The sequence below is a fragment of the Gracilinanus agilis genome, chromosome 3, assembly GCF_016433145.1.
Source record: "Gracilinanus agilis isolate LMUSP501 chromosome 3, AgileGrace, whole genome shotgun sequence".
NCBI lineage: Eukaryota > Metazoa > Chordata > Mammalia > Didelphimorphia > Didelphidae > Gracilinanus > Gracilinanus agilis.
Window position 1 is genome coordinate 481,686,120 of NC_058132.1, and position 26,985 is coordinate 481,713,104.

General features: G+C 38.4%; 1 protein-coding gene across 1 annotated transcript in view; it reads right to left on the reverse strand.

Moving 5' to 3' along the window:
• The window catches only part of NIPA1 (NIPA magnesium transporter 1), a 53,607-nt gene extending 44,637 nt beyond the window's left edge, over window positions 1–8,970 (reverse strand). The window contains exon 1 of the mRNA XM_044667007.1: window positions 8,817–8,970. Within this exon, the coding sequence (XP_044522942.1) occupies window positions 8,817–8,970 (154 nt within the window). The remainder of the gene's footprint in view (window positions 1–8,816) is intronic.
• Between the last annotated feature and the right edge of the window lie 18,015 nt (window positions 8,971–26,985).

Genomic DNA, 26,985 nt, shown 5'->3' on the forward strand with positions numbered 1-26,985 from the left:
GCTTTATCTATAAAATGAGATGAGATGAATGGATTAGAAAATATCCAAAATCATTTTCTAGTTCTAAGTCTATGATACAATGAAATTTAAAAAAGAATGAATTTATGTGGTCTAGAGTAACAGTTCTCAAAACTTTTTGGTCTCACGTCCCCTTTATATTCTTAAAATTATTGAAGTTGGGGGGCATTTAAGTAGCTCAGTGGATTGAGAGTCAGGCCAAAGAGATAGGAGGTCCTGGGTTCAAATCTGGCCTCAGACACTTCTAGCTGTGTGACCCTGGGTAAGTCACTTAATCTCTATTACCTAGTCCCATGATGGTGAACCTTTGGCACACATAACAGAGGGGGGGGCACTCAGAGCCCATGTGCCTTCGCTCTAGCACAGAATTCACTAGAGTTTGTTACTAGAAAGCCAGGGGGACACAGGGTCAGGCTACTCCTCCCCTCTTCTCCATAGGTGCCTGAGGACATTTCTCACATCACCCACCCCTCTAAAAGGTCTGCCATCATTGACCTAACCTTTACCGCTCTTCTGCCTTGGAACCAAAACACAGTTTTTATTCTAAGCCAGAAGGTAAGTTTAAAAAATTATTGAGTCCCCAAAAGAGCTTTTGTTTATAAGGGTAACATTATATCTATTTGTATTTACCATTTTAGAAACTAAAAAATTTAAAAACCCTTTGAAATACATATTTAATTAAAATAAAAATATACATAAATCTCATTTCATGAAAAATATTTATATTTTCCAAACATAAAAAATTAGTGAGAAGAGACATTATTTTACATATCTTTGTACATCTTATTAACATCTGGCTTAATAGGAGACGGTTTGATTCTCAGTATCTGCTTCCATATTCAATCTTTTGCAACATTTTAGTTGAAGTATATGAAGAAAACTATACTTCATAGATACAAAATTGGAAAAGGGTTAGTGTAACATCTTGGAATTATAATGAAAATGGTTTTGACTGTCGACACCCTCAATTTTTTTAGTTAAGACTTATGGTTTTACGAGTATACAAACCTCCAACATTATACTTTGAGAACTTTTGATCCAAAATGAAATTAGAGTTTGTAATCTTATTTTCAATTATCGTACACAGAAGTGAATATTAATGACTATTCATCTACAGAATATAGTCTATTAGACATTCTTTCTCTTTAAATGTTTTATCTGTTTTCTCAGAGCTCTTATTTTCCATATGCTATTGTCCCTTTATGGAAAGATGATCCACCATGGCAGGTGAGGTATCTGGAATCCTGTGACATCCTCCAACCCTGTGACAAAGAAAAGCTGATATAGAGATCTCTTCTTAGTATTGGATAAAGATCAGGTATTAGATCCACCAGCAGCCTCGGATACTGTTACTATTCCGTTGGTTACTGATAGATTGGAAATTCCTACTGGGGATAAACTGAGTTCCATTTCAGAGATTCCAGTCTTTCCTCTTTTCAAACTCTTACCTTCAGAGTTAGAATCAATACTGTATATTGGTTCCAAGGCAGAAGAGCAGTAAAGGCTAGACAATGGAAATAAAGAGACTTTCCTCTGAAGGTTCAAGAGGGCACCTCAGGGAAAAAAAAACATTAATGGCAGTGAGGTCTTATCATATAATATCCAGTAGTGTTCTCTTATATTATCCTTCTTCCTCCATGATTGTTTTTGTTTTTTAAACCCTACCTTCTGTCTTGGAGTAAATATTGTGTATTGGCTCCAAGGCAGAAGAGTGGTAAGGGCTAGGCAATGGGGGTCAAGTGACTTGCCCAGGGTCACACAGTTAGGAAGTGTCTGAGGCCACATTGGAACCCAGGACCTCCTGTCTCTAGTTCTGGCTCTCAATCCACTGAGCTACCCAGCTGCCCCCCACCATGATTGTTTTTAAAGATAGTACAAGTGATTTGACTGGTATAGAAAGTATCTTATACCAATGCAAGTAGGTAATTCATTAGTAATTTGTGGCTTAGAGAGTTGCTTGGAAATACTTGGAAGTTTAATGCTTTGCATCAGGCCATATAGTAAACTGAAAGGCAGGGTTTGAACCTTCCCAATTCCAAAGCCAGCTGTCTAACCACTAGACTCCTACTTATTTTATAACTCCTAAACAGACACAATACCAGGTTCATATATATATTTATAACCATTTCTGTTCCTATTATATGTCTCAACCATAATCACTCAAAACTTTAACCAAAAAGATTCAATGATCTTTTCCATAGAAAATGATCATATAAAGCAACTGTCGACAACCTTTTTGGCTGTGAGAGCCATAAATGCCGACGAAAGGAGGAGGAGAGAGGCGGAAGGCGCTGGAATATGGGGCGGGGGGGGGCTGAAGGGCCCCCTGGGACACATCCTGGGGCTCTGCCCCGACTGGCCAGTGGGGAGGTGGAGCCAGATATGGCTTGAGAGCCATACGTTGCCGAACCCTGATATAAAGAATACATTTTCTTGGTTTTATTATTATATTGTTATCTAGGTGAAGATCTTAAATCCTTTAACAACTATGTTTCAAGTCAAAGTTTTAGATTTATAATAACCCTCATAGTCACAGTCTAGACCCATGTTGGTGAACCTGTGGCACATATGCCAGAAGGGGCTGCTCCTCCCCAACCCTCCATCATGCCTGAGGACTTTTCTCCCATCACCTGCTCCTCTGCTCAGCAGCCCAATGGGAGTGTTTCCTCCTTCCTTTGTCTGGGGTGAGGGGGTGGCTCACCTGTGGTGTGAGGGTTGTAGTTTGGACACTTGGTCTCTAAAAGGTTCACCATCTCTGATCTAGACCATGCACAATTTTAGGAACTGAAGACCTCTACTGTATTTCTAAGTAACTGACAACATTTATCATAGAGAGGTCTCGATTCTAGAATCTGTTTTTCATAAAGCTAAGCATCTCTTACTCTAAGCATGTTACAGAGTGGAAATATTCTCTTCAGAAAGGGGTATATGAAAATGTCAGTGTTTGATTATTCAGGGACTAATTCCTCAATTTGTGGATTATCCATCTCCCTCTTACTCAATCTCTTTCTTTTTAGTAGTTTCATTACTCTTTTAGTGTAAACATCAGGGTATAGGTAGTAAACGGAAAATAAATAAAACTACCAGTCAACTAGGCAACTTTACATATTCTTAGAAGAAGATGGCAAAATTTTTTTTTTGAAAGAGCAGATTCTGAAATTTGTTAAGAGGTGTTGTTTGAATCATCTACCCATTTAAAAACATGTTATTTCTTCTCTATTAGTACAAATAACAAAGTTATTTTAAGCTAATTACTATTAGATGGTTTATGTATCCATGAAAAGGGTAGTAAACTATTGGTAAACTTGTCTAATACATGGTGCCTTGAAATAATAATTGTGCATGTTTAAATTCTGAAAAATGTACAAAAGCCAAAAACAATGAAGCTAGTCAATTCCAAGCCATATTTAAAATCCCTGCCATCACTAACATAAGCAAAATTAATAGACAGACAGATAAATATTCTACAAAAAACACATACTGGAGTCCTGGATTCTAATCTAGCCTCAAATACGTCCTAGCTGTGTGACCATGGGCAAGTCACTTAACCCCAACTGCCTAGCTCCTACTACTCTTCTGCCTTGGAACCCAATACACAATATTGATTCTAAGACAGAAGATAAGGGTTAAAAAAAAAAAAAAGGAAGTGATACTAAATTTGTAGTTAAAGGAGCTAAGTCTGCTGTCAACTACCATTGTGAATCTATACAAATTATTTAATCCCTCAATTTCTTTTTTTTGTCGATAAAATCAAGGGAATTGCCGCATAAAATGAGAGATCCTGAAATCATGAGGTAGCCAATTATAGAATCATAGATTAGGAGCTAGAAGGAATCGTTGTTGTTGTTCAAATTGTTTTTAGTCATGTCTGCCTCCTCATGACCCTGTTTGGGGTTTTCTTGACAAAGATACTAGAGTGGTTTGCCATTTCCTTCTCCAGCTCATTTTAAAGTTGAGGAAATTGAGGCAAATAAGGTTAAATGATTCGTCCAGGGTCACACAGTTATTAAGTGTCTGAGGCCAGGCTTGAATTTAGATCATCCTGACTTCAGGTCTGGTGCTTATCTACTGTGCCACCTAGCTGCCCTCAATATTTATATATCTAAGGCAAATAAGGTTAAGTGACTTGCCTAGGGTCACAAAACTAGTAAATATTTGAGGCCACATTAGAATTTAGGATGTCTTCCTGTTAAGTCTTCCTGAGCTAGCAGTCTATTCAATGTGGCAATCCCTTTGATTTTAGTGACAGAAAAAATGAAATTGAAGGATTAAATAATTTGTGTAGCTACGCAATGGTAGTTGACAGCAGACTTAGCTCCTTTAACTACAAATTAAACATCACTTCCTTTTTTTTTTTTTAAACTCTTATCTTCTGTCTTAGAATCAATATTGTGTATTGGGTTCCAAGGCAGAAGAGTAGTAGGAGCTAGGCAATTGGGGTTAAGTGACTTGCCCATGGTCACAAAGCTAGGACATATTTGAGGCCAGATTTGAATCCAGGACCTCCCATCTCCAGGCCTGGTTCCCAATCCACTGAACTATTTAGCTGTCTCTTATCATTACTTCCATTGCATCAAACTGCTGATACATGACTGTGAGCTACAGCTACCTTACCAAATTCTACATTCTGCTTTTTCCTTCTCTGTTTTGAATATAGGATGAATTCCTTTCACTTAGATATAGAACTTTTCTCTTTAAGTAGGGATGCTTCAATCTCCCACATAGAGCACAATATATTTGTGAAACTTTACAAAGATTTCAAAAAAGGCACTCATGGGCCATAATTCTAGAAACCAAGAATACTATGTTTACATTCTAGAATTTGAGCTACCTATCAAACTCAACTAATTACTTTTGCAACTCATGGCCTAGAGATGTCTTTCCTAGATATTCTGTGAAATCTCATAGAATATTGTTACCAATCTCATGAACTGTCAAAAACATAGGAGGGAAAAAAACAAACCCATAACTCTTGGTCACCTTCAGAAAAGAATTCTTTTTATATTTGAAAGTAATGGCTTTCTCTTTAGCACTCTGAGTGATCCTGGCAAAGAACTCTAAGTCTCTTCTTTTTGGATTTGATGATGGTTTATGTTTTTATTTTGGTTTTAGCCCAGAGGAAAAGGGAATGGATTTGTGTTTGTTTGTTTTTAAATTATAAACAAGTCAATAAGAATCACAGAATTTTTAAGTTGTATAAAAGGCCAATAAAGGCCATGTAGTTAAACATATTCCTGAAAAGATTACCCACAATAATAATAATCTATCAATAAACATTTGTTAAGCACTTACTATTGCCCAGGCACAGTGCTAAGCAGAGGAGATACAAAGAGGCAAAAAATCCAACCTTGCTCTAGAGGGGCTTACAGTCTAATGGAGAAAACAAAATGCAAACAAAGTATATACAATTCAAGCTACACACAGGTAAACTAGGACAGCATTAACAGATGGAATAATGACTTAATGGTTGTCAAGTGTCTCCTGGAAGACCTCAAACCCAAGGGAACTGCCTACTTTTTGAGGGAAACTATTCTACCTTTGGCCCCTCTTAATTGTTAGGAAGTTTTTCTTGACATCAAGTTTAAATTTCTGTCTTTTCAACTCTACTTATCTCTCCTGGTTCTACTTTCTAGGGTCAAATCTAATCCCTCTGCCACAGTGTAGTGCTTCAAATATCTTGTCTTTTTTTCTTTATCATGTCTTTTATTCTTTAGATTAAATATTTTTGATTCCTTCGAATGATCTTCATGTGATATAGACTCAAGGCCTTTCAGTTACTCTCCTGCTTATGAAAAAAACTATGATGCTGAGAACCAAACACAGTACTCTAGATGTGTGATCTGACCAATGTACTATAGACCCACACATCTCCTCATTCTTGGAAACATAGTTCTCAATGCATCCTGTGGTCGTATTAGCTTTTTTTTTTTTGGCTGCCACATCACAATGTTGACTCATATCGACCTTCCAGACCACTAAAACCCTCAGATATTTTTCAAATAACCAGCTAAGCTTTCTCAAAAATGTGTTAAGCAGTTGGTTTTTTGGATCCAAAGGTAAGGCTTTACATTTTATCCCTACTTGAATTTTATGACATTCAGTTTAGCACAGTGCTTTAATCTCTGAAGGACTCATTCAATATAATAACCATCTCTTCTAGGCATATGTCATCAGCAAATTTAATAAGCACACCCTCTATGCCTTGATCCAAGTAATTGATAAAAACTTCAGCAGACATAGAGTTATAAAAGGCAGTCTGCTGAACAATGTGTTAGGGAAGTATGTTCTGATGGGTTAGGGAAAAGGATGACTGTGATACAGTTATAAGGGATGGGGCTCCCATCCTGGAGCAGACCCTTCAACTCCTAGGATGGTACTTATTGAAGCAAAAATAGGTAGAAATACCTTATCCAATCACAATCTGTTCTCCTTTCTGCCTAATGCCAAAATTCTTATAACACTGATGTGAAGCAGCAAGGTGACCCAGTGGATAGACCTGGGTCTATCCCTGAAAGAAATAAGCTCACCAATGAAATAGCTAATCCTCAAAGTATTATATTATCAAAGTGACTATAAAATAAGTGAATTTCATTAACTTAGGATTGGTCCAGGCTTCCCGTTAAAGTGGACAAAAGACTATGGTTTTATAATAGTTAACCTTTATAAAGCTACAAGCTTTATAACTTTCAAAGTTTGGAAAAGTAAGTTTTTTGTATATATTATCTTCTTTCATCCTTACAGCAACTCTGTAAATAAGGTGCTATTATTATTCCCATTTTACAGATGAAGAAAGTGAGGCTAAGAAACACTAAGTGACTTGCCCATATTCTAACGGGGAGTAACCATCTGAAGCAAGATTCAAATTTGAATCTTCCCAAATCCAAATCCAACACTGTCTACTATACCACCTATCAGCCTAGGTGAGGTATATATAAAAGGTAGTGTTTCCATTGGTAATGGTGGAATGGGATTAGCAATGAATATGAGACTAATCAAGACCTAAGCTCTAACTCAAGAGGTTCAAGTTGCAGTTCTACAAAATTAACCGGGACAAGGAATAGGGAAAAGAAGAGCTTGAGCTGTGACTCCTCAGATGAACTTATTGCCCTAAACCATAATTTCAACTCTAGAATGGAAAGAACTGGCCACATTATCCCCATTTGCCTAGATGTAGTAAGGAATAGGGATGGCAGGGTTAATATCAGCAAAAGAGTTTGATTACTAGAAAAGTGAGGGACTGAATTGACAGGTTTGCCTAGAATTTTCCACCAGTCTTGGGAGTTGAATGGCCATATTCTTTAATATTTTTACAATGAATCTAGTCAGGATCTAATCAGTTTATCATCTATAGTGCTTCTCTTCCCTAATGTCCAAGTAACACCAAGATGTTGCCAAATCATTTTATTGAATTAATTAAGAGATTGACTCAGAGACAAAAACTGCTGTCAAATTTAAAAGTATGCTAACAGCCCCAAGTAATTTTGCACAATCAAGCTTTAAGAAAAGGTTTCAACATAAATAATTTATTTCTTTAATGTGAAAATAACGAAAACTCAGAGGATGAAAATAGTCACTTACTTTGGAGGAGCCCAAACTTTTAAGCAGAGCAGAGAGACAGCATAGTAGAAAGTATGTTTGGATCCCCAAAATCACTTCCTTAAATGGAGACTACTGTATATTATTCTCTCTTAATGCTACTGTTCTTCCAGCTCTTGAATGGGAAACTATTATATTCCACTCTTTGATGCTTTGAAAGCTGATATAGGATAAACTGTGGCTGAAACACTTAAGAGAATTTCATTCTCAGATAAAGGTTAAATATCTCTCATTCTCAGATAAAGGTTAAATATCTCTCAATTGAGGCTAGATTTTCCAACGGAAAAGGAATACAAATATTTTTAAAATGCACTTTCCTTTCATTTTACATCAGTGGGGGTGGGGAGAGAGGAGAGAAAAGCAGGTATCTGGACAAACCCAAGAATAACTTGTTTAAGTTTGTTCAGTAAAAAAGAATAGGGAGGGTTTTCTAGAATGGATTTGACCTTTGGAGGTCTCTTTACTAGTTTGATTATTCATTCTTTTGTGGCCAGTGTAATTTACGAATTACCCCGGAGGATATCACATACCCAGAGGGATCTAAACTCTCTTTAATTAGTGATTTAAGTGAAAAAAAAATGCTTTTTGATCTATTTCCGAAGCTTCTCCAAATCCCCAAGCTGTGTACCTATTAACTGCCTACAAAACTAAAAAGAAAATTAAAAATTAAAAACTCAACCAAAATAGAGCTCTTGTCCCCATATTAGACTAAAGGTGGCAGGGACTGGGAGAGATGCTGCGGCCAAAGGAGGAAACAGAGGTTGCACAGAAGAGATTATCTCACTTGAGCAGGACACACACCTAGGGAGCAGAGCGAGCCGAGCCCCACTGCTCTGCAGCACGGGTGGGTCGGCTGCGCTCCTAAGTGCGGATGGGCGCTGCAGCTCCATCCCTGCCTTTGCACACACTGCACTTGGCCCATCTTCTGCAGGGGTGGGCGCTATGGACCACTCAGGCTACTGGGGAAAGGGTGACAGCATCACCCAGAGAAGCATCAGCTACAAAAGATACTGGGGGAGGGAGGTGCAGAGAAGAGGACAGATAGAGGGAAGCATCCCTAGGTGGCCCCAGGCCAATACAAACCCAAATGTTTTCAATGCTCCCCCCAAAAGCTTTAATCGCTGACAATCCCACCCCACCCGCCTAAAAGCCGCCCGGGGGGAAGGAGTGCAGGGGAAAGCACCGCGTTCCGTGATCTGTACCTCTCCTCTTCGCCCTCACGATGCCTTTCTTCTGAAGTACGAAAGTGGATCCGTTCACCAGGCTGGAAACCACAGCCACGCTCAAACCCAGGGACACGGCGGCGGGGCTGGGGCTGTGCGCCCCTTCCCCGGCTGCTGCGGTTGCAGTCATCATCTTCCTCCCCAGCAGAGCCGAAGCTTCCTCCCTACTTGCTACCGAAAGCGGCCGGGCTCCCGCGCCTGCGCACACCGCTGGGATCACGTAAGAGCCTGGATGGCTAAATTTTTTCTGCTACTCCGGGTTTTAGCAGCGACTGAGAGGGGAGGGAGTAAAGCAGGAAGAAAAGCAAAACTTTGGGTTCAACGCAAGGGTAGAATGGGGAGGAGAGGCGGGAAGCGGAGACCTAGAAAAAGTAGTTCTAGCACCTGTCTTGTATTTTTCCAGGATGTAAGTAATTACCACAAATTAATATTTATGGAGTGTAATAATAATAATAATAATAATAATAATAATAATAATAATAATAATAGCTCGCATTTGTATGAAGGCAGCCAAGTGGTGCAGTGAATGGAGGACCAGACCTGGAGTCAGGAAGACTCATCTTCCTAAATTTTAATCTGGCCTCAGTCTGCTGTGTGACCCTGGGCAAGTCAACTTTGCCCTGTTTGTCTCAGTTTCCTCATTTACAAATGAGCTTGAGAAGGCATCGGTAGAACAATTCAGTATCTTTGCCAAGAAAACCCCAAATAGACTCACAACTTATGAGACTAATAACAAAAATATATATATAGCGCTTAAAGACATGCAAAATGTTTTACGCAGAATATCTCTTTTGATCCTCACAATAACCTTTAGAGGTAGGTGCTCCCTGCTTTACTGTTGAGGAAAGGGAGGCTGAGATAGTTTATCAGTGTTGGTGTGTCAAAATTTGCCAAAAATCTGAGCATAACTCCGGTGGTATGTCACTTTGAGAAAAAAAAAAAACATCATTTTGCCATAATTTCCGATATTTATAGTTTAAATAACAAAAATGTATAATTGTAATATATAACTATATTTAATAAACCAAAATAGGTAAATTAATATAGGTAAAATTGTCATCTATAATGCACAGAGTGTCTGCACTACATACACTACCGCAAATGTTTCATCCTTGGCATGCGGCCCCATACTTCTGTTTGGGGGCCCCATGTGGCAGGGTGTCATGGAAAATGGCTACTCATGTCAGTGCTGACACCTGTGTCAAAGGTTTGCCATCTCTTGGTTAATTGATACAGAGGCAGAATTTTGATCTTCCTTACTCCCAAGTCCAGCACTCCGAAACCTCTACTTTACAAATTCTAGAAAGAAAAGATGAATAAACTTGGTTAATGTCATTAATTATCAGATTTTAATGGAGAGGGGTTGTTGTTTTGTTTCCTTTAATAGAGCTTAGGTTGAAGCCAAACTTCAGGGAAATGTTCAGAGAAAATGTGGAAAATTAAGTTGTATTTTTGAAGAAGTTATAATTTGGCTTACTCAGATAGTGGAATTTTTCTAGGGTTGGAGTAAGAGATGAGTTGTATAGTGCTTTAATGCTTTGCTATCAAAAGCATTGTGAGATAGTGAAATTGTTATTGTTCCCATTTTATAGATGAAGAAATTGACATTCAATGCTGTTCCCATGGTCATGCAGCCAGGAAATGTGGAATCAGAATCAGAATCTAGTAGTCTAGCCAAAAAAATTTTTAAACCATATTGGTTCCTAAGAGGTAGGCAGTTAGGGTTAATGTGACTTACCCAGGGTCACACAGCTAGGAAGTACCTGAAACTAGATTTGAGCCCAGGATCTCCCATCTCCAGGTCTGGTTCTCTATCCATTGAGTCACTTAGTCCAAATTTAAATTCAGAGCCCTTGCACCAACATACCAGAATCCGGATTGTTATGAATAATAAGAAAAAGAGTGTACTAAGTACTAAGCAGAAGTACTAAGATTTGCCTCATTGGAAGAAAAGGCAAGAGATTAAGTAGAAAAAATAGAGCAAGAAAGACAGTTTGTGAAACCTAGAATGAAGAGTTTAAGTGGGATGCAAATGATGGTAGTGAAGTCTTTGGGTAATTCTAAAAAGTAAAGACTTAATTCCCAAAGAAAGAAACTTTTGGCAGTGATGTTTTGGACTGATTAGGAGGTCAGGAAGAAGAATTACCAATAAGGACAGATCTATGCTATGCCTAATTAAAGTCTTTCTGTTTCCATTTTTAAGTATCACAAATGAAATGATTGAGACATCAGAAAGGACTTAATAATTGTGAGTTCCAAGACAATCCCTTATGTGCCAGGCTCTGTACTAAAAGCTGTAGATAATGTAAAAGGCAGTACCTGCCCTCAAGGAGCTCACAGTCTACTGGGGAAAAGCAGTATAAAAGCAACTATGTCCAAATGATATATATGCAGGATACAAAGGCTTTTTGCAGAAATAGGATTTTAGCTGAGACTTAAAGGAAGCCCAGAGGCAGAGATAAGAAGGGAGAATGTTTGAAGCGTGGAGTGAAAATACCTGGAGTTGAGAGGTGGAGTGAGTAACAAGGAGGTCAGTGTCACTGGATCACATGTTAAAGGGAATAAGGTATAACAAGCCAAAAAAGGCAGGAAGAGGCAAGGTTATGAAAGGATATTAAAAGCTTAACAGAGGGCAGCTGGGTAGCTCAGTGAATTGAGAGCCAGGCCTAGAGATGGGAAGTCCTAGGTTCAAATCTGACCTCAGACACTTCCCAGCTGTGTGACATAGTATTGACTCCAAGATGGAAGGTAAGGGTTTAAAAAAAAAAAAAAAAAAAAAAAAGCTTAACAGAAGATTTTATATTTGATCCCGGAATTCAGCAAGTAGTCACTAGAGTTCTTTGAATGAAGAATGAATGGCATGGTCAGATTGAAGATGAACTACTGAAAACCCAGACTTGGCATATGTAAATATAAGGGCTTAATTTTTCTTGATAGTTAATAAATAAATAAGAGGAACCTTGTCTTCTTGGGGGATTTTATTTGCTATTAGTTGAAGAGCTCTGCAAGAAGGATACTGATTTCAAATTGTTTGTTCCCTGGGATAAAAGAAAGATGAGTAAGAGATTGGATTATGTTTTATATTTAGTCATTTTTCAATCATGTTTGACTCTTTGTGAACCCTTTTGGGGTTTCTTGGCAAAGATACTGGAGTAGTTTGCCATTTCCTTCTCTAGCTCATTTTTACAGATAAGGAAATGGAGGCAAACAGGGTTAAGTGATTTATCTAGGGTCACACAGCCAGGAAGTGTCTGAGGCTGGATTAGAACTCAGAAAAAAAAAATCTTCCTTATCCTAGGCTTGGCACTATCCACTATGCTACCCTACCAGCCTCAAGAGTCAAGGTTACTTCTTTGTAGTAATTTTGTAGCTCTTGCCCAAGAAGTCTGAGAGTCAAACAGTACCATACTTCTACTTTGTTGCAAGACAAAAAGGAAGTATGACTGCAGAAGGAAGGTATTTGAGCAGTGGAGTCAGGAAATCCAGCTTTATATATCCAGGCTTTAATGGAAGCCCTGTCTGATTTTGTATTCTTGGGCTTAAAGATCATTGTAGATGGCAACTGTAGTCATGAAATTAAAAGACTCTTGCTTCTTAGAAGGACAACTATGGCAAGTCTGGACAGTATACTAAAAAGCAGAGACATCACCTTGTTGACAAAGATCTGTATACTCAAGGCTCTGGTTTTTCCAGCAGCAATGTATGGCTTCAAGATTTGGACTATAAAGAAAGCTGAGCTTCACAGAATTGGCACTTTTGAATTATAAGGCTGGAGAAGACTGTTGAGGATCAAATCAGTCAAACTTAAAGAAATTGATTCAGACCATTTACTAGAAGATCAAATACCGAAGCCAAAGCTGAAATACATAATGAGAAGACAGGACTCATTGGAAAAGACCCCTGATATTGGGAAATATTGGACACAAAAGGAGAAGTAGATGACAGAGGTTGGGATGGATAGATGGTATCATAAAAACAATGAACATGAGTTTGGACAGACTTTGAGTGGAGGCTAGAAGAGCCTGGTGTGCTGTGATCTCTATGGTCATGAAGAATCAGACAGGACTGAGCAACAATTTTTTGACCTTAGGCAAATTGCTTCCCCACTTTTGGGTTTAGATTTCTTTTTTGTAAGATGGGGACCACCATGCTGCACTGGGGACCTTGCAAGGTTGTTGGGAGAAAGGTGCTCTGTAAACCTTACAGCCAAATAGAAATGTAAGTTGTAGGGGCAGCTGGGTAGCTCCGTGGATTGAGAGCCAGGCCTAGAGACAGGAGGTCCTAGGTTCAAATCCGGCCTCAGACACTTCCCAGCTGTGTGACCCTGGGCAAGTCACTTGACCCCCATTGCCTACCCTTACCACTCTTCCACCTATAAGTCAATACACAGAAGTTAAGGGTTTAAAATAAAAAAAAATAATAAAAAAAAAAAGAAATGTAAGTTGTTACTAATAAAAGACAATGGGATGATAATGGATAGAAGGCCAAGCCAGGCTTAGAATGGAAAAGAAATGACTCTTATCTGTCTCTGACACAGTCCCCAGTAGCTATCAAATTCTAAGCTCTATGAGGACAGGAATGTTTGTCTTCTGCCTCTTTTTGCATCTCCAGTGTGGGGGGTATGTAAGAGACAATTAATGTGTTTATTAATTGATCGATTGATAACCCTGGATAAGTCACTTAACATTTTAGTGTCCTAGGTATCTTTCAAAGACTCTGGATTGTAGTTAAACTGCCAGTCTGCAACAGTGGAAAGAGTTTATATCTATGGGAGTTTAATACCTCAGTGAAATAACTGATCAAAGACATGGTGGGTTATGGACTTCCCAGAATTAGAGGTGTTCTCACCTTTGGTGATTAAATCTAAAGATGGGCAGTGTAGACTTAATCTAATTATCACACAAGCAATGCCTAAACTATGTCAACAAGGGGGAAAAGTATAAAGTTTGAAAGGGCCAACTGGTTTTCTCTTGCCATAAAGGAAAACTATAGAAGTTCATTCAACATTCCAGGGAATATCAATTAGAGTATTATCACTGTGCCTGACCTTACAATTCAACTAATCTGAAGATGACCATGTCTTCAGGGACAGGTGAATTCCTGGAGTCTTGATAACTAGTTTTAGCTGAGGACTATCTGAAACAGAGACTACTGGCCCAAACACAAGACTACTCACTTTACAATGCTAGATATCCTTCCAACTTCATGTGGGCAAGAGTCTTATTTTTCTTTAAACTCTATTTGTATGTAGTTATCCATCGACAAGATGTGTTTCTACAGGTTTGTGTATGTATATACACATGTATAATGTGAGGAGGGATGATAGGGACACCTTTGATCAAAAGAATATCCCGAAACCCAGTTGATAAGTATGGTAAAGAGCAGGGAACAGAAACAATAAGGCATTAATGTCTTTAACAAAATGCAAAGAAGTGTCTACCCTTTGTAAGATATAAGGTTCTTTGGTCAATTGATGGAATTAGAAGGAGGTTAACCATTGACCACAGTTCTAGTAGCCCTTTAAAAAAGCAATATGATAACCTTGGAAAACTTATGTGTCACTTTGTTACTGGAATAAAATAAAGGAAAAAAAAGTAATATGCACTCATGCAAAGATTCCCAACTTTTTTTGTATGTGTCATGTACCCCCATGGCAGTCTTGTAAATCCTATGACTCTCTTCTCAAAATGTTTTTAAAAAAAACAAAACTTTTACCTTCTGTCTTAGAATCAATACTGTATATCAGTTCCATATTCCATAATATACTAATACCTTCTGCTACTATTGTGCAATATAGATATTATTTTTGTAGTTATTAAAAACCTTTACCTTCCATCTTAGAATGAATACTGTGTATTGGTTCTAAGGCAGAAGACTGGTAAGGGTAGGTGATGGGGTTTAAGTGACTTGCCCAGGGTCACAACTAGGAAGTGTCTGAGGTCAGATTAGAACCCAGGACCACCCATCTCTAGGGCTGGCTCTCAATCCACTAAGCTATCTAACTTTCCCATTCTCAGAATGTTTTTAAGTGCAGCAAATAAAATACATATCATTATAAAGGAAACCAATTATATTAAAATATAATTATGGAAATTTTTAAAAATCATAGATCCTAAGTTAAGATCTCCTCTAAATAATTGAAGCAGGAGACAATTCTGAGAAATTTGAGCTTTTGTCATGGACATGTGAGCCATCCCTGGCCATCAGGAGCTGAAATCCAGAGAACAGACCCACGTGCCCAGCAGAGATGCTGTGCCCAGAGGGAACAAAATGAGGACCCCACTAGAAGGGAAAGACATTGTAGGCTCTACAGTGCCAGAGCTATGAGTTGCATGGGCCATAGATTCCCTATGTATGTACCTCTCTATTAAAGCATTGTATGTGAATGACCATTCTTCCCACTGATACTGTGTGTGGTAGAGCTAGACTATAGCCCAGATTTATGGGGAAGCATACCAATGGGGGCTCATAAGCTACTGTTTTTAAAGTTCAGGTCTAAAGAGTAATCTATAGAGTATTCAGATCTGGGAATAATTGCTCTATTAGGAACCCAGCATTGTAATTTTAGTTAGGAGAATAGCTTTGATAAGGTTGATACATGCATACATATATGTATATATGTGTGTATATGTATATATACCAGCCCCTGCATGTGTGTGTGTGTGTGTGTGTGTGATGACCAAAAGATATATCCCCACAGGGAAGAGGCTGTGAGCTTACCTCCAGGAAATTGGGGCGATGTCTGATAGAAATATGTTACAGTATGTGTAGACAGCCTGCATCTGATTTCAGTTGGCTAACTATGTGATGAATAAGAGATCCTGGCTGTCTATGGGGGCTTTCAAAAGTGATAAAGACCTTCATCACGTTCTCTTCCACTGTCCTCTTGTTGAATCTTTTGGACTTCTTTGCTGATGGCTTTTGGTGAGAGGCAATGTTGTAAGGGGACTGGCCTGGGGACCTATCCATTGAAGCCAAAAACTGGCCCCATGAAATGGGTTTTGTTCTTGGCCTCCACATTTGTGCCTTTCCATTCTATGTGAAGATGTTAGGAGCTCTGATATTATGGGTTTCAAATGGTGAAGAGAATGAGACTCTGATGTCCCAGCATCCCAATATCCATCTGTTGCAAGCAATTCAGCATGGATGCCCAATGGAGGAATGATCCAGTTTGGTGTTAGTTCAGACAAGGAGTGTTCTTGGCAACAATTCTCTCTTTGGAAAGGAAGTTAGTAGGTCCAATGTTAAATAGAAACTAAGCAAGTTTGAGCCTGTTCTCCTCCAAAGACAGAGGTGTGTCCCCTAAGTTGTTGGTGGGGGGTGGTGGAATTTGTAATATTGATATTACTATATCTTTGAAGTAAATATCTCTTTACAAAAGTAGAGATATCTATTATATATGATTGTGCCACAGTATATTTGTCTCTGTGTACAGTGTTCTCCTGGTTCTGCTCCTTTCATTCTGCATCAATTCCTGGAGGTTGTTCCAGTTCACATGGAATTCCTCCAGTTCTTTATTCCTTTGAGCCCAGTAGTATTCCATCACCAGCAGATACCACAATTTGTTCAGCCATTCCCCAATTGAAGGGCATCCCCTCATTTTCCAATTCTTTTGCCACCACAAAGCACAGCTATAAATATTTATATTCAAATCTTTTTCCTTATAATCTCTTTGGAGTATAGACACAGCAGTGGATTAACTGGATCAAAGGGCAGACAGTCTTGTAAAGCCCTTTGGGCATAGATCCAAATTGTCTTCCAGAATGGTTGGATCAATTCACAACTCCACCAGCAATGCATTAGTGTCCCAATTTTGCCACATCCCCTCCAACATTTATTACTTTCCTTTGCTGTCATATTGGCCAATCTGCTAGGTGTGAGGTGGTACTTCAGAGTTCTTTTGATTTGCATTTCTCTGATTATGAGAAATTTAGAACACTTTTTTGTGTGCTTATTGATAGTTTTGATTTCCTTAACTGAAAATTGCTTACTCATGTCCCTTGCCCATTTATCAATTGGGGAATGGCTTGATTTTTTTTTTTTGTACAATTAAGCTCCTTATAAATTTAAGTAATTAGACCTTTGTCAGAGGTATTTGTTATAAAGATTACCCCTCTCCCCCAATTTGTTGCTTCCCTTCTAATTTTGGTTATATTGACAAAGGTATATATTTAAAGCAACCCTTATGTCTTATCTGAAAACTGGCCCCCATACTGATCAATCAGTTATAGTTTCCACTTTCCTTTGATTGTTCATAGATACTTGAGATACTTTTTTCTGATCTTAGGGAATTGCACCATTTCATTTCCTTCTCCTAACTTAGAAAGTGAAGTATGTGGGGAAAAGTTAGGGGTTTTACTAATTAAACTTAATTAAAATAACTAATTAACTGGGTTCTGTAGAAGGATGTTCAAGAGGCAGGAAGGACATATATATGCTGGGATTAGCTTAACAGGTTGGGGAAACAGAAGGGGTTTTGGCAGTTAGAAGGCCTAACTGCCAATACAGGTCCACCTAGCCAGGGAGTCTGAGAAACTAGCAAGTAAATTACATGGACAAGAGGGTTTATAAAAACAGGTTTAATTAAAGAAAACTATAGTCTAAAGCAGTGGTTCCCAAACTTTTTTGGCCTGCTGCCCCCTCTCCAGAAAAAAAAAAATTACTTAGCCCCCTGGAAATTAATTTTTTAAAATTTTAATAGCAATTAATAGGAAAGCTAAATGGATAAATGCACCTGTGGCCATCACTGCTTCCCTGGATCACTGCAGCACCCACCAGGGGGTGGTAGCGCCCTCTTTGGGAATCACTGGTCTAAAGGATGGGAATAGGGTTTTTTATACTTCCAGACTATGGGCAAACCACAGGGTCAGAGAATGGGCTTATCTACACTGAACTAAGAACTAAAGCAAGACAGGGCACAAAGAATAGCAGGAATGAAGTGGGAATCCTCGCTGCTGAATCCTGTCACACTCCAGAGATGTTGCAGCTCTTCCAGGTCCACAGTCTATACTTCTTCAGGTGGGTAGATCTGGGAGCTAACCCAGCCCAAGTTAACCAGCAACTCAGGTTGGGTTTTATAGTCTCAACCAAAACCTCCCACAAGCAGATCACTGCCTTCCTTCTGGATCCCAGGATATCAGGGTACAACTCCACTTCCTCTGAGGTCTCCCAGAGGGTCAGTTACAACTTGTCCCCAGCCAACATGGAGTCCCTCTCAGAGAGAGAAGCAACACTTCCTGCTTTCCCATTCCATTTAGAATCCTTCAGCCCTGCTTGCTAAGCCTCCTAAATACTAATTTATTAATCTTCCTCACAACAAAAGTCCCTTATCTTCCCTCCAATTAGAAATCAAATCATCTAATGTTGTATCCTGGTTAGTTGTTCCCTTTTAATTAATTGACCTTATTTGAGTAATTGTTTTTTCATGTATGTCCCCCACCCTTGTATTTGGGATCCAGTGCCAAAGCTGAGGAAGGCTACTGGTCCCAATTTGTTGGACAATTGGCATGCATTACTTAATAAATCAATATGTCCAAAAGCTTGAACCTTTGGTTCCTCAGTCATTTCATCTTTTACCGGTCATACCAAAAGCTACTGGACTTTTCAATTTTACTTGTACCTGAAACTTCCATATATATGGTCTGCTTCCTCAGTTGAAGGTTACCTTCTTGAGAACAGGGACTGTCACTACTTTTCTATTTGTATCTTGGTCATTTAGCACAGTGCTTTGGACTCAGCTCAATAAAAAATGTTTTGTATTTATTTACATATTCATTCATATATGTACATATTCAGATATACAGATATGTACATTTTTCCAGTCTCCAGGGATTTAAAGAGGAATCTACTCATTTCCTTTGATTTAATAAACTTAAATAACAAAAGATAGGCTCCTTATAGCTATGTACCTCAGAGAGGGCAGGGAGGAGAGAAAGTGGGTAAATCTTATTGGTATCTGTGATATATAAAAGGTAATGAACCCCAAAGCAAGAGCAGAGACATTTTTAGTCACTACCAGATTGTAATCACACTGGGGCAATAGGCTTTTCTGTGTATGGTTTTAAAAATATTACTGTGAGGGTGGATATAACAAAAGTATTCCATTTTTTCTCTGGACTGTCTATTCCTGCAAATTATAAGCTACCTCTTTTGGGGGAGAGATTTGCTAAAGAATTTTTAGTTTGCCAAGAATTCAGGAAATAAGATCTACCGGTTTGTGTGCTGGGATGTATATAGAGATAACAATAAAACACAACAGGAACCAATGGAAATAGTAGTCAAAGTTTGACAGTTGTCAATTTTTTTTTTTTACTTTTATCTTCTGTCTTAGAATCAACATTAGGTATCCATTCCAAGGCAAAATAGGCAATTGGGATTAAATGTCTTGACACAGCTAAGAAGTACCTGAGGCCACATTTGAACCCAGGATCTCTCATGTCCACTGAATCTCTCTGCTACCTTTCATCAATGTTGTTTTTTCCAGTATGTCAGCTACCTTCCTTCTCCTCCTAGGTTACCCTACCTGCCCCTTCTAGAGTCAGGCCTGGTTCTGAAAACAAAGTTCTTACAAACCACACTTTTCTTTTCAGTTCTTGTTAAAACCTGGAGAACTGGAATTATCTGGTTGAAACTCCAGCAGTGTTGAGTGTGATCAATTGTATGTTACAATTGAAATGAAAAAGTTTTAGATCGGGATAACAGATAGCACAGTAACTTTGTGTCTCCACAGTCTTGACCTAGAAAACCTTAGAATTAGTCATGCTTGAGAAGTAACTTTGAAACTTAAGAAAATCTATTTCCTCCTTTCTGAAGGGAGCTCCCTCTAGTGATCATTCTACTTAATCCCAAACCCCTTCGGGTTTCTTTAACCAGGGTTCTCTTGCAGGGATGGTTCTCTTTGTTTTAGTCCATGATTTGAGAAAAGAATTTATTCTTTTTGTGTCTGATGACATTGCAAAATGGCCAAATCAAACATTCGCTTTAGGAAAATTTTGTTTACTGTTTTTAGTAGGCTTCTGATTAATTTCATGTATTTGCAGTTGAAGTGAGCCATCATTTTGGTCTTTGATTGCATTTTCTGGTGGAGGCTTTGGACCTATTCTTTCTGATGTATTAAAAAGATGGATAAAGTAAGGACAGCCCAGATTTGGATCTCACCCCAGAGACTTTATAGCTCTGTGACCCTGGGCAAGTTATTTAATCTTCTCAGTTTCTTCTTTAAAATAACGGGGCAGAATAACCAGCCAGGTGGCTCATTGGATCTCTAGACCCAGGTTTAGAGATGGGAGGTCCTGAGTCCATATCTGATCTTAGACACTTTCTAGCTGTGTGACCCTAGGCAAATAATTTGATTCCCATTGCCTACCTTACCACTCTTCTGGCTTGGAACTGATATCAATTCTAAGACAGAAAGTAAGGGTTTAAAAACAAAACAAAAACAACCAGCACTTGTAGAAAGCTGATTGGAGAAATATGGTCTGGATAGGGCCTGTTATCTGGATTCCCTACGTGACCAATCCAGGCAGAGGCAGTCTTTGTGTTTGGTCCTGGTCACCTGAGCCCTGAAAAGCTCTAGTACCAGCAGGTTGGTTATTCCAAAAACAACTTGACCCCTCCAGGAGGCTATTAGAAGTCATTTAGAGAAATAGAGTCTGTAATAGATATTTTATCTGGATCCCATTACAAAATCATTGGCAAGTAAAACTGTGTGTATGATTTTTTCTGCACTGCATGTCAGGACGCAAACAGAATGGGCCATCTAAAGTAAAAATCCGAGACTCCTCTTTTGACTCATTTTCAGATCCCCACCTTTTCTTAATATTTTTATTGGAAAGCTTTGAGTACTTAGCAGACCAGCAGATACTGAGTTAACCATTTTTCTCCTTGATAATTAAAAAGCCTGAACTCTAAAAAATATAGTCAAGGCTGGACACAGACAAAGCTAGGCAAGACTTTATCTGACCAGGTGCAGTCCTATAATTCAAGAGGACAGGACTCAATTAGTAAAAATCTCTATGAAATATATTTCTACTCCCAGAATTAACTTCTTACTAATTGGTGGTTGGAAATTGGCTTTGGTCTCTGTTCTATCTTTAGTCTGAAGCCTCCAAAGATTTTCTTTTATGTGATTTGTAACCCCTTCATAGATGTGATTCTTTCTCTCTGTTCTTTGTTTGAAACCAGTATATAATAAACTCAAAACTCCATGAAGTTGGAGCAGCTATGGGCTAACCACTAGACTGGCTGTTCTCAGTTTTCTGTTTCTGGTCTTTTCAGTCCGATGCCACTAAACGCCACTCAGGATCCCCCAAAATATAGAGCTGGCTCTCTATAAGCACTCACAACTAGTCAAACCTTGACTAGTATTTTCATTGGTTCATGTGTTCTGTGGTTATCCGTATACGCATTCAAGCACACAAAGGGGTAAATCTTATTTCTTTAATGCCTGACAAACTAAAAATTCATTAATGAACCTCCCCTCTGAAAAGGTAGCATATAATTTGTAGAAATACAGATATTCCTGATAAATCATGGAGTACTTTAGTTATTTCCACCATGCAGTAATATGTTAATATGTCTTGATGATATGCCACCTATATAAAGTTGTTTGTTGTATGAGGGACCAGTGAAGAAATGAGGAGAACAGAGTATTCAGAATTCAAAATTAAAAAAATTAATGTTAAAAATTATTTTTGCATGTATTTGGGGAAAATATTATTGAAAAATTTTAAATTAGATTGGATTAATTGAACCCCCTAGGATTCCTTTTAGGCCAGAATCTATGATCTATGAACCCAGGGGCCCAGAAAGCCTGGACACTTGTCAACTCATTCACTCCTCAGTGAGGAAGAATGATTGTCTCTGATGAGAAATGAGTTGCTTTATTCAGGTTTGTTAAAGCCTCCCTTTCATCCTGGGCTTATAGAAGAGAACTGACAGAGTTTTTCAGAGAGCTCCAAAGAGAGAACTGACTACAAGTCACATACTGAAGACCTAAATTCAGATCTGAGGGAGATGAAGTATGTGCACCTAAATGGTCTCTCTCTTCCAGGTACTAATGAACCATAAGTTGAACATGGTCTTGCCCAAGAAAAGATGGGAGAAGTCCTGACCCCCACTATAGAGAGATGATTGTGAAGCCTCTCAGCCTGAGAGATGGTAATCAGGGCAAGGTTGGCCAAGAAGTTGGAATTCCTAAACCCAAGCCTTTTGGCAGGAGTGTTAAGAGCTACTAGATTGAGGGTCTATCACTTGGCAATGGAGCTTCAAGATTTATAAGGAACTGGACCAGTTCCTTATATGGAGGAACAAAAAATCTCGACATCAACTTCCACAACCACCATGAGTTATTTGGACAGTGAAAAGAGGGAGACTTCTTAAGCAACCTCAAATTCTTTCCCTCCTTTAGGGATTTCAGACTTTTAGACTATTGCCATAAGGTTGAAGGGCCGTATGGATCACTGAAGTATAGAAGGGAGTCATTAGAATTTTGGGAAAGAAATAATCTTTCTTAAAAAAACACACACACCACAATAACAAAAAAATCCAGGTTCATTTTCCTTTCAAGCCAATAGGGTAGTGGTGTAAGACTGGAATGATATACTAGTCCCTTCAGTGAAGGTGGGGCTTGTCAGAAAGGTGAGGATGGCCTCTTTATTAAGCTTTTGTGAATTTTTTTTTCCTTTTTCTATGGGAAAAAAATAAAGGTTATTCTAAACTTGAAGTGAATTATTTTGCCTTGAGCAGTTTCATGGGAACTAAGGACCCTTTTAATGCATTTCTGTAGAAACATAGATACAAGTATTTTCAGAGAAAACTGGGTGGTGGTGAGTGAACAAAAGAAATTTTGAGGTTATCTCTAAGATTGAACTTGATCTGTATACATCAAAGATGTCAAACACAGCTTATAGGCTGTAGGTGGCCCAGGGCACTCCAGAATGCAACCAGAACCAGATTAAAATGTAATTTGGAAATATTTAGTGAAACAAATAAAATTAGAATAAAATAAAGATAATGTCTGTATGTGGTTTTCTAAGTCAGTATGTGGCCTGCAGGGATCCTTATGTATGATTCAGTGGCCTCCATTTCTATTTCAGTTTGACACTACTAATATACACAATTGACTTTGGGATGCTGGGACACAGGTTGTAATTCTTATAATTATCCTTAATATATTGTAGTACCATAAAAATTTTCATCACACTGAAGAGAACTTGCAACATAAATTAATTTGGAGACAATTTCAAAGCTCATTATTTTTAAATAAGGAATTTGTAATTCCCGGTTGTAAGGTAACATCTAATATGCCCATCATTATACGTTAAGATTAAAGCATTAATAAGGAACCATTTGCTTGTTAATTAAGTCCCTGTTTGTACTTCTAAATAAAGGACAACCATTTATTAACTAAGTAATATGCTGTTTCTTCTTGAAGACGTAAAAATAATGACTGAGACTGGAAACTTGTGATCTCACACTTTTGAAATTTAAGAACGGCACTTAAAAATTTTTAATTTTAATTAATGATCTTTTTTAAAAAATCACATTTCCCTTTATATTCTCCTCCTACCCTCCCCCACCTTCCAAATCTCTCTTGTAACAAAGAAAAGAGGGCAGGCAAAACCAACCATGACTATTCACATCTGCCACATTTGGCAATCTGTACTAGTCATCTGATCTCAAGATTTAATATTGGTCACTGAATTTATTGTTGCCTTTTTGTGTTGTTTTTAATCGTGTTATTGCAATCATTGTGCATGTTATTCTACTATTTCTGCTTACTTGGTTTTATATGAGTTGATACAAGTCTGAATTTTTCATATTGATTTTTCTTATGAGGAAGCAATTTTCCATTACATTTATAAAGCACAGTCTCATCAAGACCCTTTTCATAAGGAATAGTTAATGATGAAAAGGGCAAAAAAGGGTTTTTTGTGAAAAGGAAAAAATTGAAATTGATTGCTAAATGATGTGGGATTTTGCTGGTTTTTATGGATGAACATTTTGATGTGTCTTATGATTAGAAAAGGATTTTGTTTTAATAGACACTCCATAAAATATCTGGGCAGTTAGGTGGTACAGTGGATAGATCGCTGGACTTGGAATCTGGAAAATTCATCTTCATGAATTCAGACACTTATTAGCAGTGTGACCCTCATTTAATCTTGCCTCAGTTTCTCATCTCTAAAATGAGTTAGTGAAGGAAATAAATTATTTCAGTACCTTCACCAAGAAAGATCTAAATGGGGTTATGAAGAATCAGACAAGACTAAAAAACAAACCCCAAATATCTGAAGATATAGCATTCAGATGGGATTTGGGCAGTTGTTTTTTTTAAACATTGTGAAATGATAGCTCACTTGTGTAGGAATTGTTTATTATAAAGAAGCAGAGAAAGATCTTTTATTCATTAAAGACTAGAGAAATGTGATTATAAGAATTGAAATTTCAAGGGCACCAAAAAGACATACTACCTTATTGGAGACTTCAGTATGATGGATACCTCCCTTAATTTGCATATACATCATGGAAAATTAATATTTCATTGGCATATTTTTTGAGAAATGGTTCTACCTTTTGGCTGGCAAGAACAGTTTGATTTTAAAACTACAAAACAGTCTCTCCCCCAGGCTATGAAACCTGTTGGGTCCACCAACCAATGATAAAGACATATTACTGGGCTGGCTTTTGTTGCAGAAAGGGTGAAGACCTACTCCTTGTTTATTTGTAGACAAGAACTTGATTAGGTAATGAAATCAGTGTACTGACAGAAGCTGTCATTTTTGGCGCCACATGGTGCAGAGGAAAGGGGCCTCTTGGTGTCCAAAAGATTTGCCTTTTCTTGAGATTGAGGTCTGAGCTAATTTCTTATGTGACTGCTCTCCAGTCAGAGATATTCTGGGGAAGGACTAGAGCACGGAAGGGGAACCTATGACACAGGTGCCAAAGATGGCATGCAGAGCACTCTTTGTGGGCACTCATGCCCTCCCCCTCCCCTGAGTTCATTACTAGAAAGGCAGAGGGACTCTGGCAGAGCTGCTCCCCTCCCCCTCTCCACTGCACCTGACAACATTTTTTGCCATCCTCCCACCCTTCTACTCAGCAGTCCAGTGGGAGCTCACAGCAGGTACGGTGAGTGGCTCACAGGTGACAGAGCTGGAGGGGAGCAGAGTGCTCAGTCCACTCCCTTACCCCTCTCTATACTCTCTGAGGACATTCCTTACTTCTCCTGCCCCTCTGCCCAGCAGCCCAATAAAAGCACTTACTCCCTCCCCTGAGTTGGGGAAGGGGAAGGACACAGCATTTAGTCTGGGTGGGGTGGGTTGGGGCCAGGGACCAGCACTCCATCTCTAAAAGGTTCACCATCACTGGACTAGGGGATGACATCAGAAGGGACACATATTGGTTTGCTAGATAAGAAGTCTGCCATTTTGGTTCATCTAGCTCTCCTGCCTAGCTTTCTAGATGCTTGTTCTCTTTGGCCCTTCTCACTAGCCTAGCTCTCCTGCCTAGCCATTTAGTTGCTTGGGCTTAAGCCTCTGCTCTCTTTGGCCCTTCCTGGCTGCTCGTGCCCACCAGTCCTGCTCTCTTAGGCTCTCCCCTTCTGCCTCAAGCCATTCTGTGGTGGATGTTTGGTCTGTGATTGGCTAGAGTTTTTTGATTAACTGATTAATAAATTAATATTTTAAAACCAAAAATATAGCTTCCAGAGAATTGCATTAATTAAATGTGTTATTATTTAAGAGGTAATAAGATGAAAAATAGAAACACCTGGAGATATGATTTGAAAAGAATGATAGATTTGATAGAGACTGTTTGGACTTTTAAAAACTTTTTTTTAAAAAGTTGTGACTTTTTAAAGAGAAAGGCAGGAGAATTAGGCAGGAGGATCTGGGTTCAAATGAAGCCCCAGTCATTTCCTATTTGTGTGACCTTGGGCAAGTCACTTTACCCCTTACCAGTCTTCTGCCTTAGAATTGATACTTAGCATTGATTCTAAGAGAGAAGGTAAGGATTAAAAAAACAAAACAAAACAAAAAGAGAGAAAGGCAAGTCAGTGAGAGTTAGGTGGTTTTCATTAAGCCAAAGAAAGCTTCTCCATAGCAAGAGAACAGTAGGAGAGAAATAACAATCTGATAAGAATTAAAAACAACAGTGAGGATGAAAAGTTTCTTTGTTGGAGAATCTAGGTGTGAAGCCAAGGCCCAATTTTGTCTCTAGATCCCACTGCAAGACAAATACTATGCTTCATTGTAGGAGCATTGGAGTACACCCTATAACAGTATTACACATTCGTATAGTAAAATTTGTCCTTCTTGTCCTTGTTATGTGGCTATTCACTTTGTTTCCAGTTTTTCACTAATACAAAAAAAAATACAGTGGTTAATATTTGAACATATGTATTGGAACTTTTTTTTTGTCTTTAACTTTCTTAGGGCATATTACCAGTAGTAAGATTTCTGAGTCACAGGTCATAAAATATTTAATGTTTCTTGAGCAGTTCAAAGTTTTTTCACAACATTTTGACAATCTACAGCTCAAACAACAATATATTAGTGCCTGGTATTTCATAGCCCCCACAGCACTGACAATTTCTGTCTTTTAGAAGAAACTACCTTTTAGAGGCCTCTGGTGGAATCAAGAATACTTGAGATCAAATCCAATTTCAGACATTTTCTAGTTGAAAACTCTTAGAAAGTCATTTAACCTCAATTTGCCTCAGTTTCCTTAACTGCAAAATGGAAATAATCTCTAGCCTCAGAGGGTTGTTTTAGAAATCAAATGAGGGGACAACTGGGGGGTTCAGTGGATTGAGAGCCAGGCCTTGAAAGGAGAGATCTTGGATTCAAATCTGGCCCTAGATACTTCCTAGCTGTGTGACCCCGGGCAAGTCATTTAACCCCATTTCCTAGCCCTTACCACTCTTCTGCCTTGGAACCAATACCAAGGATTTATTCTAAGACAGAAGGTAAGGGTTTAAAAAAAAGAAATCAAATGAGATAATATATTTTTTAAATGCTTAGCACAGTGTCTCATATATAGTAGGCACTAAAAAAATGCTTATTTACTTATCTTCTTCCACTTTTTCCATATCTACCAACTTTAAATCTTAGAATTGTTTTAGTTTAGATGATTTCTAAAAAACCTG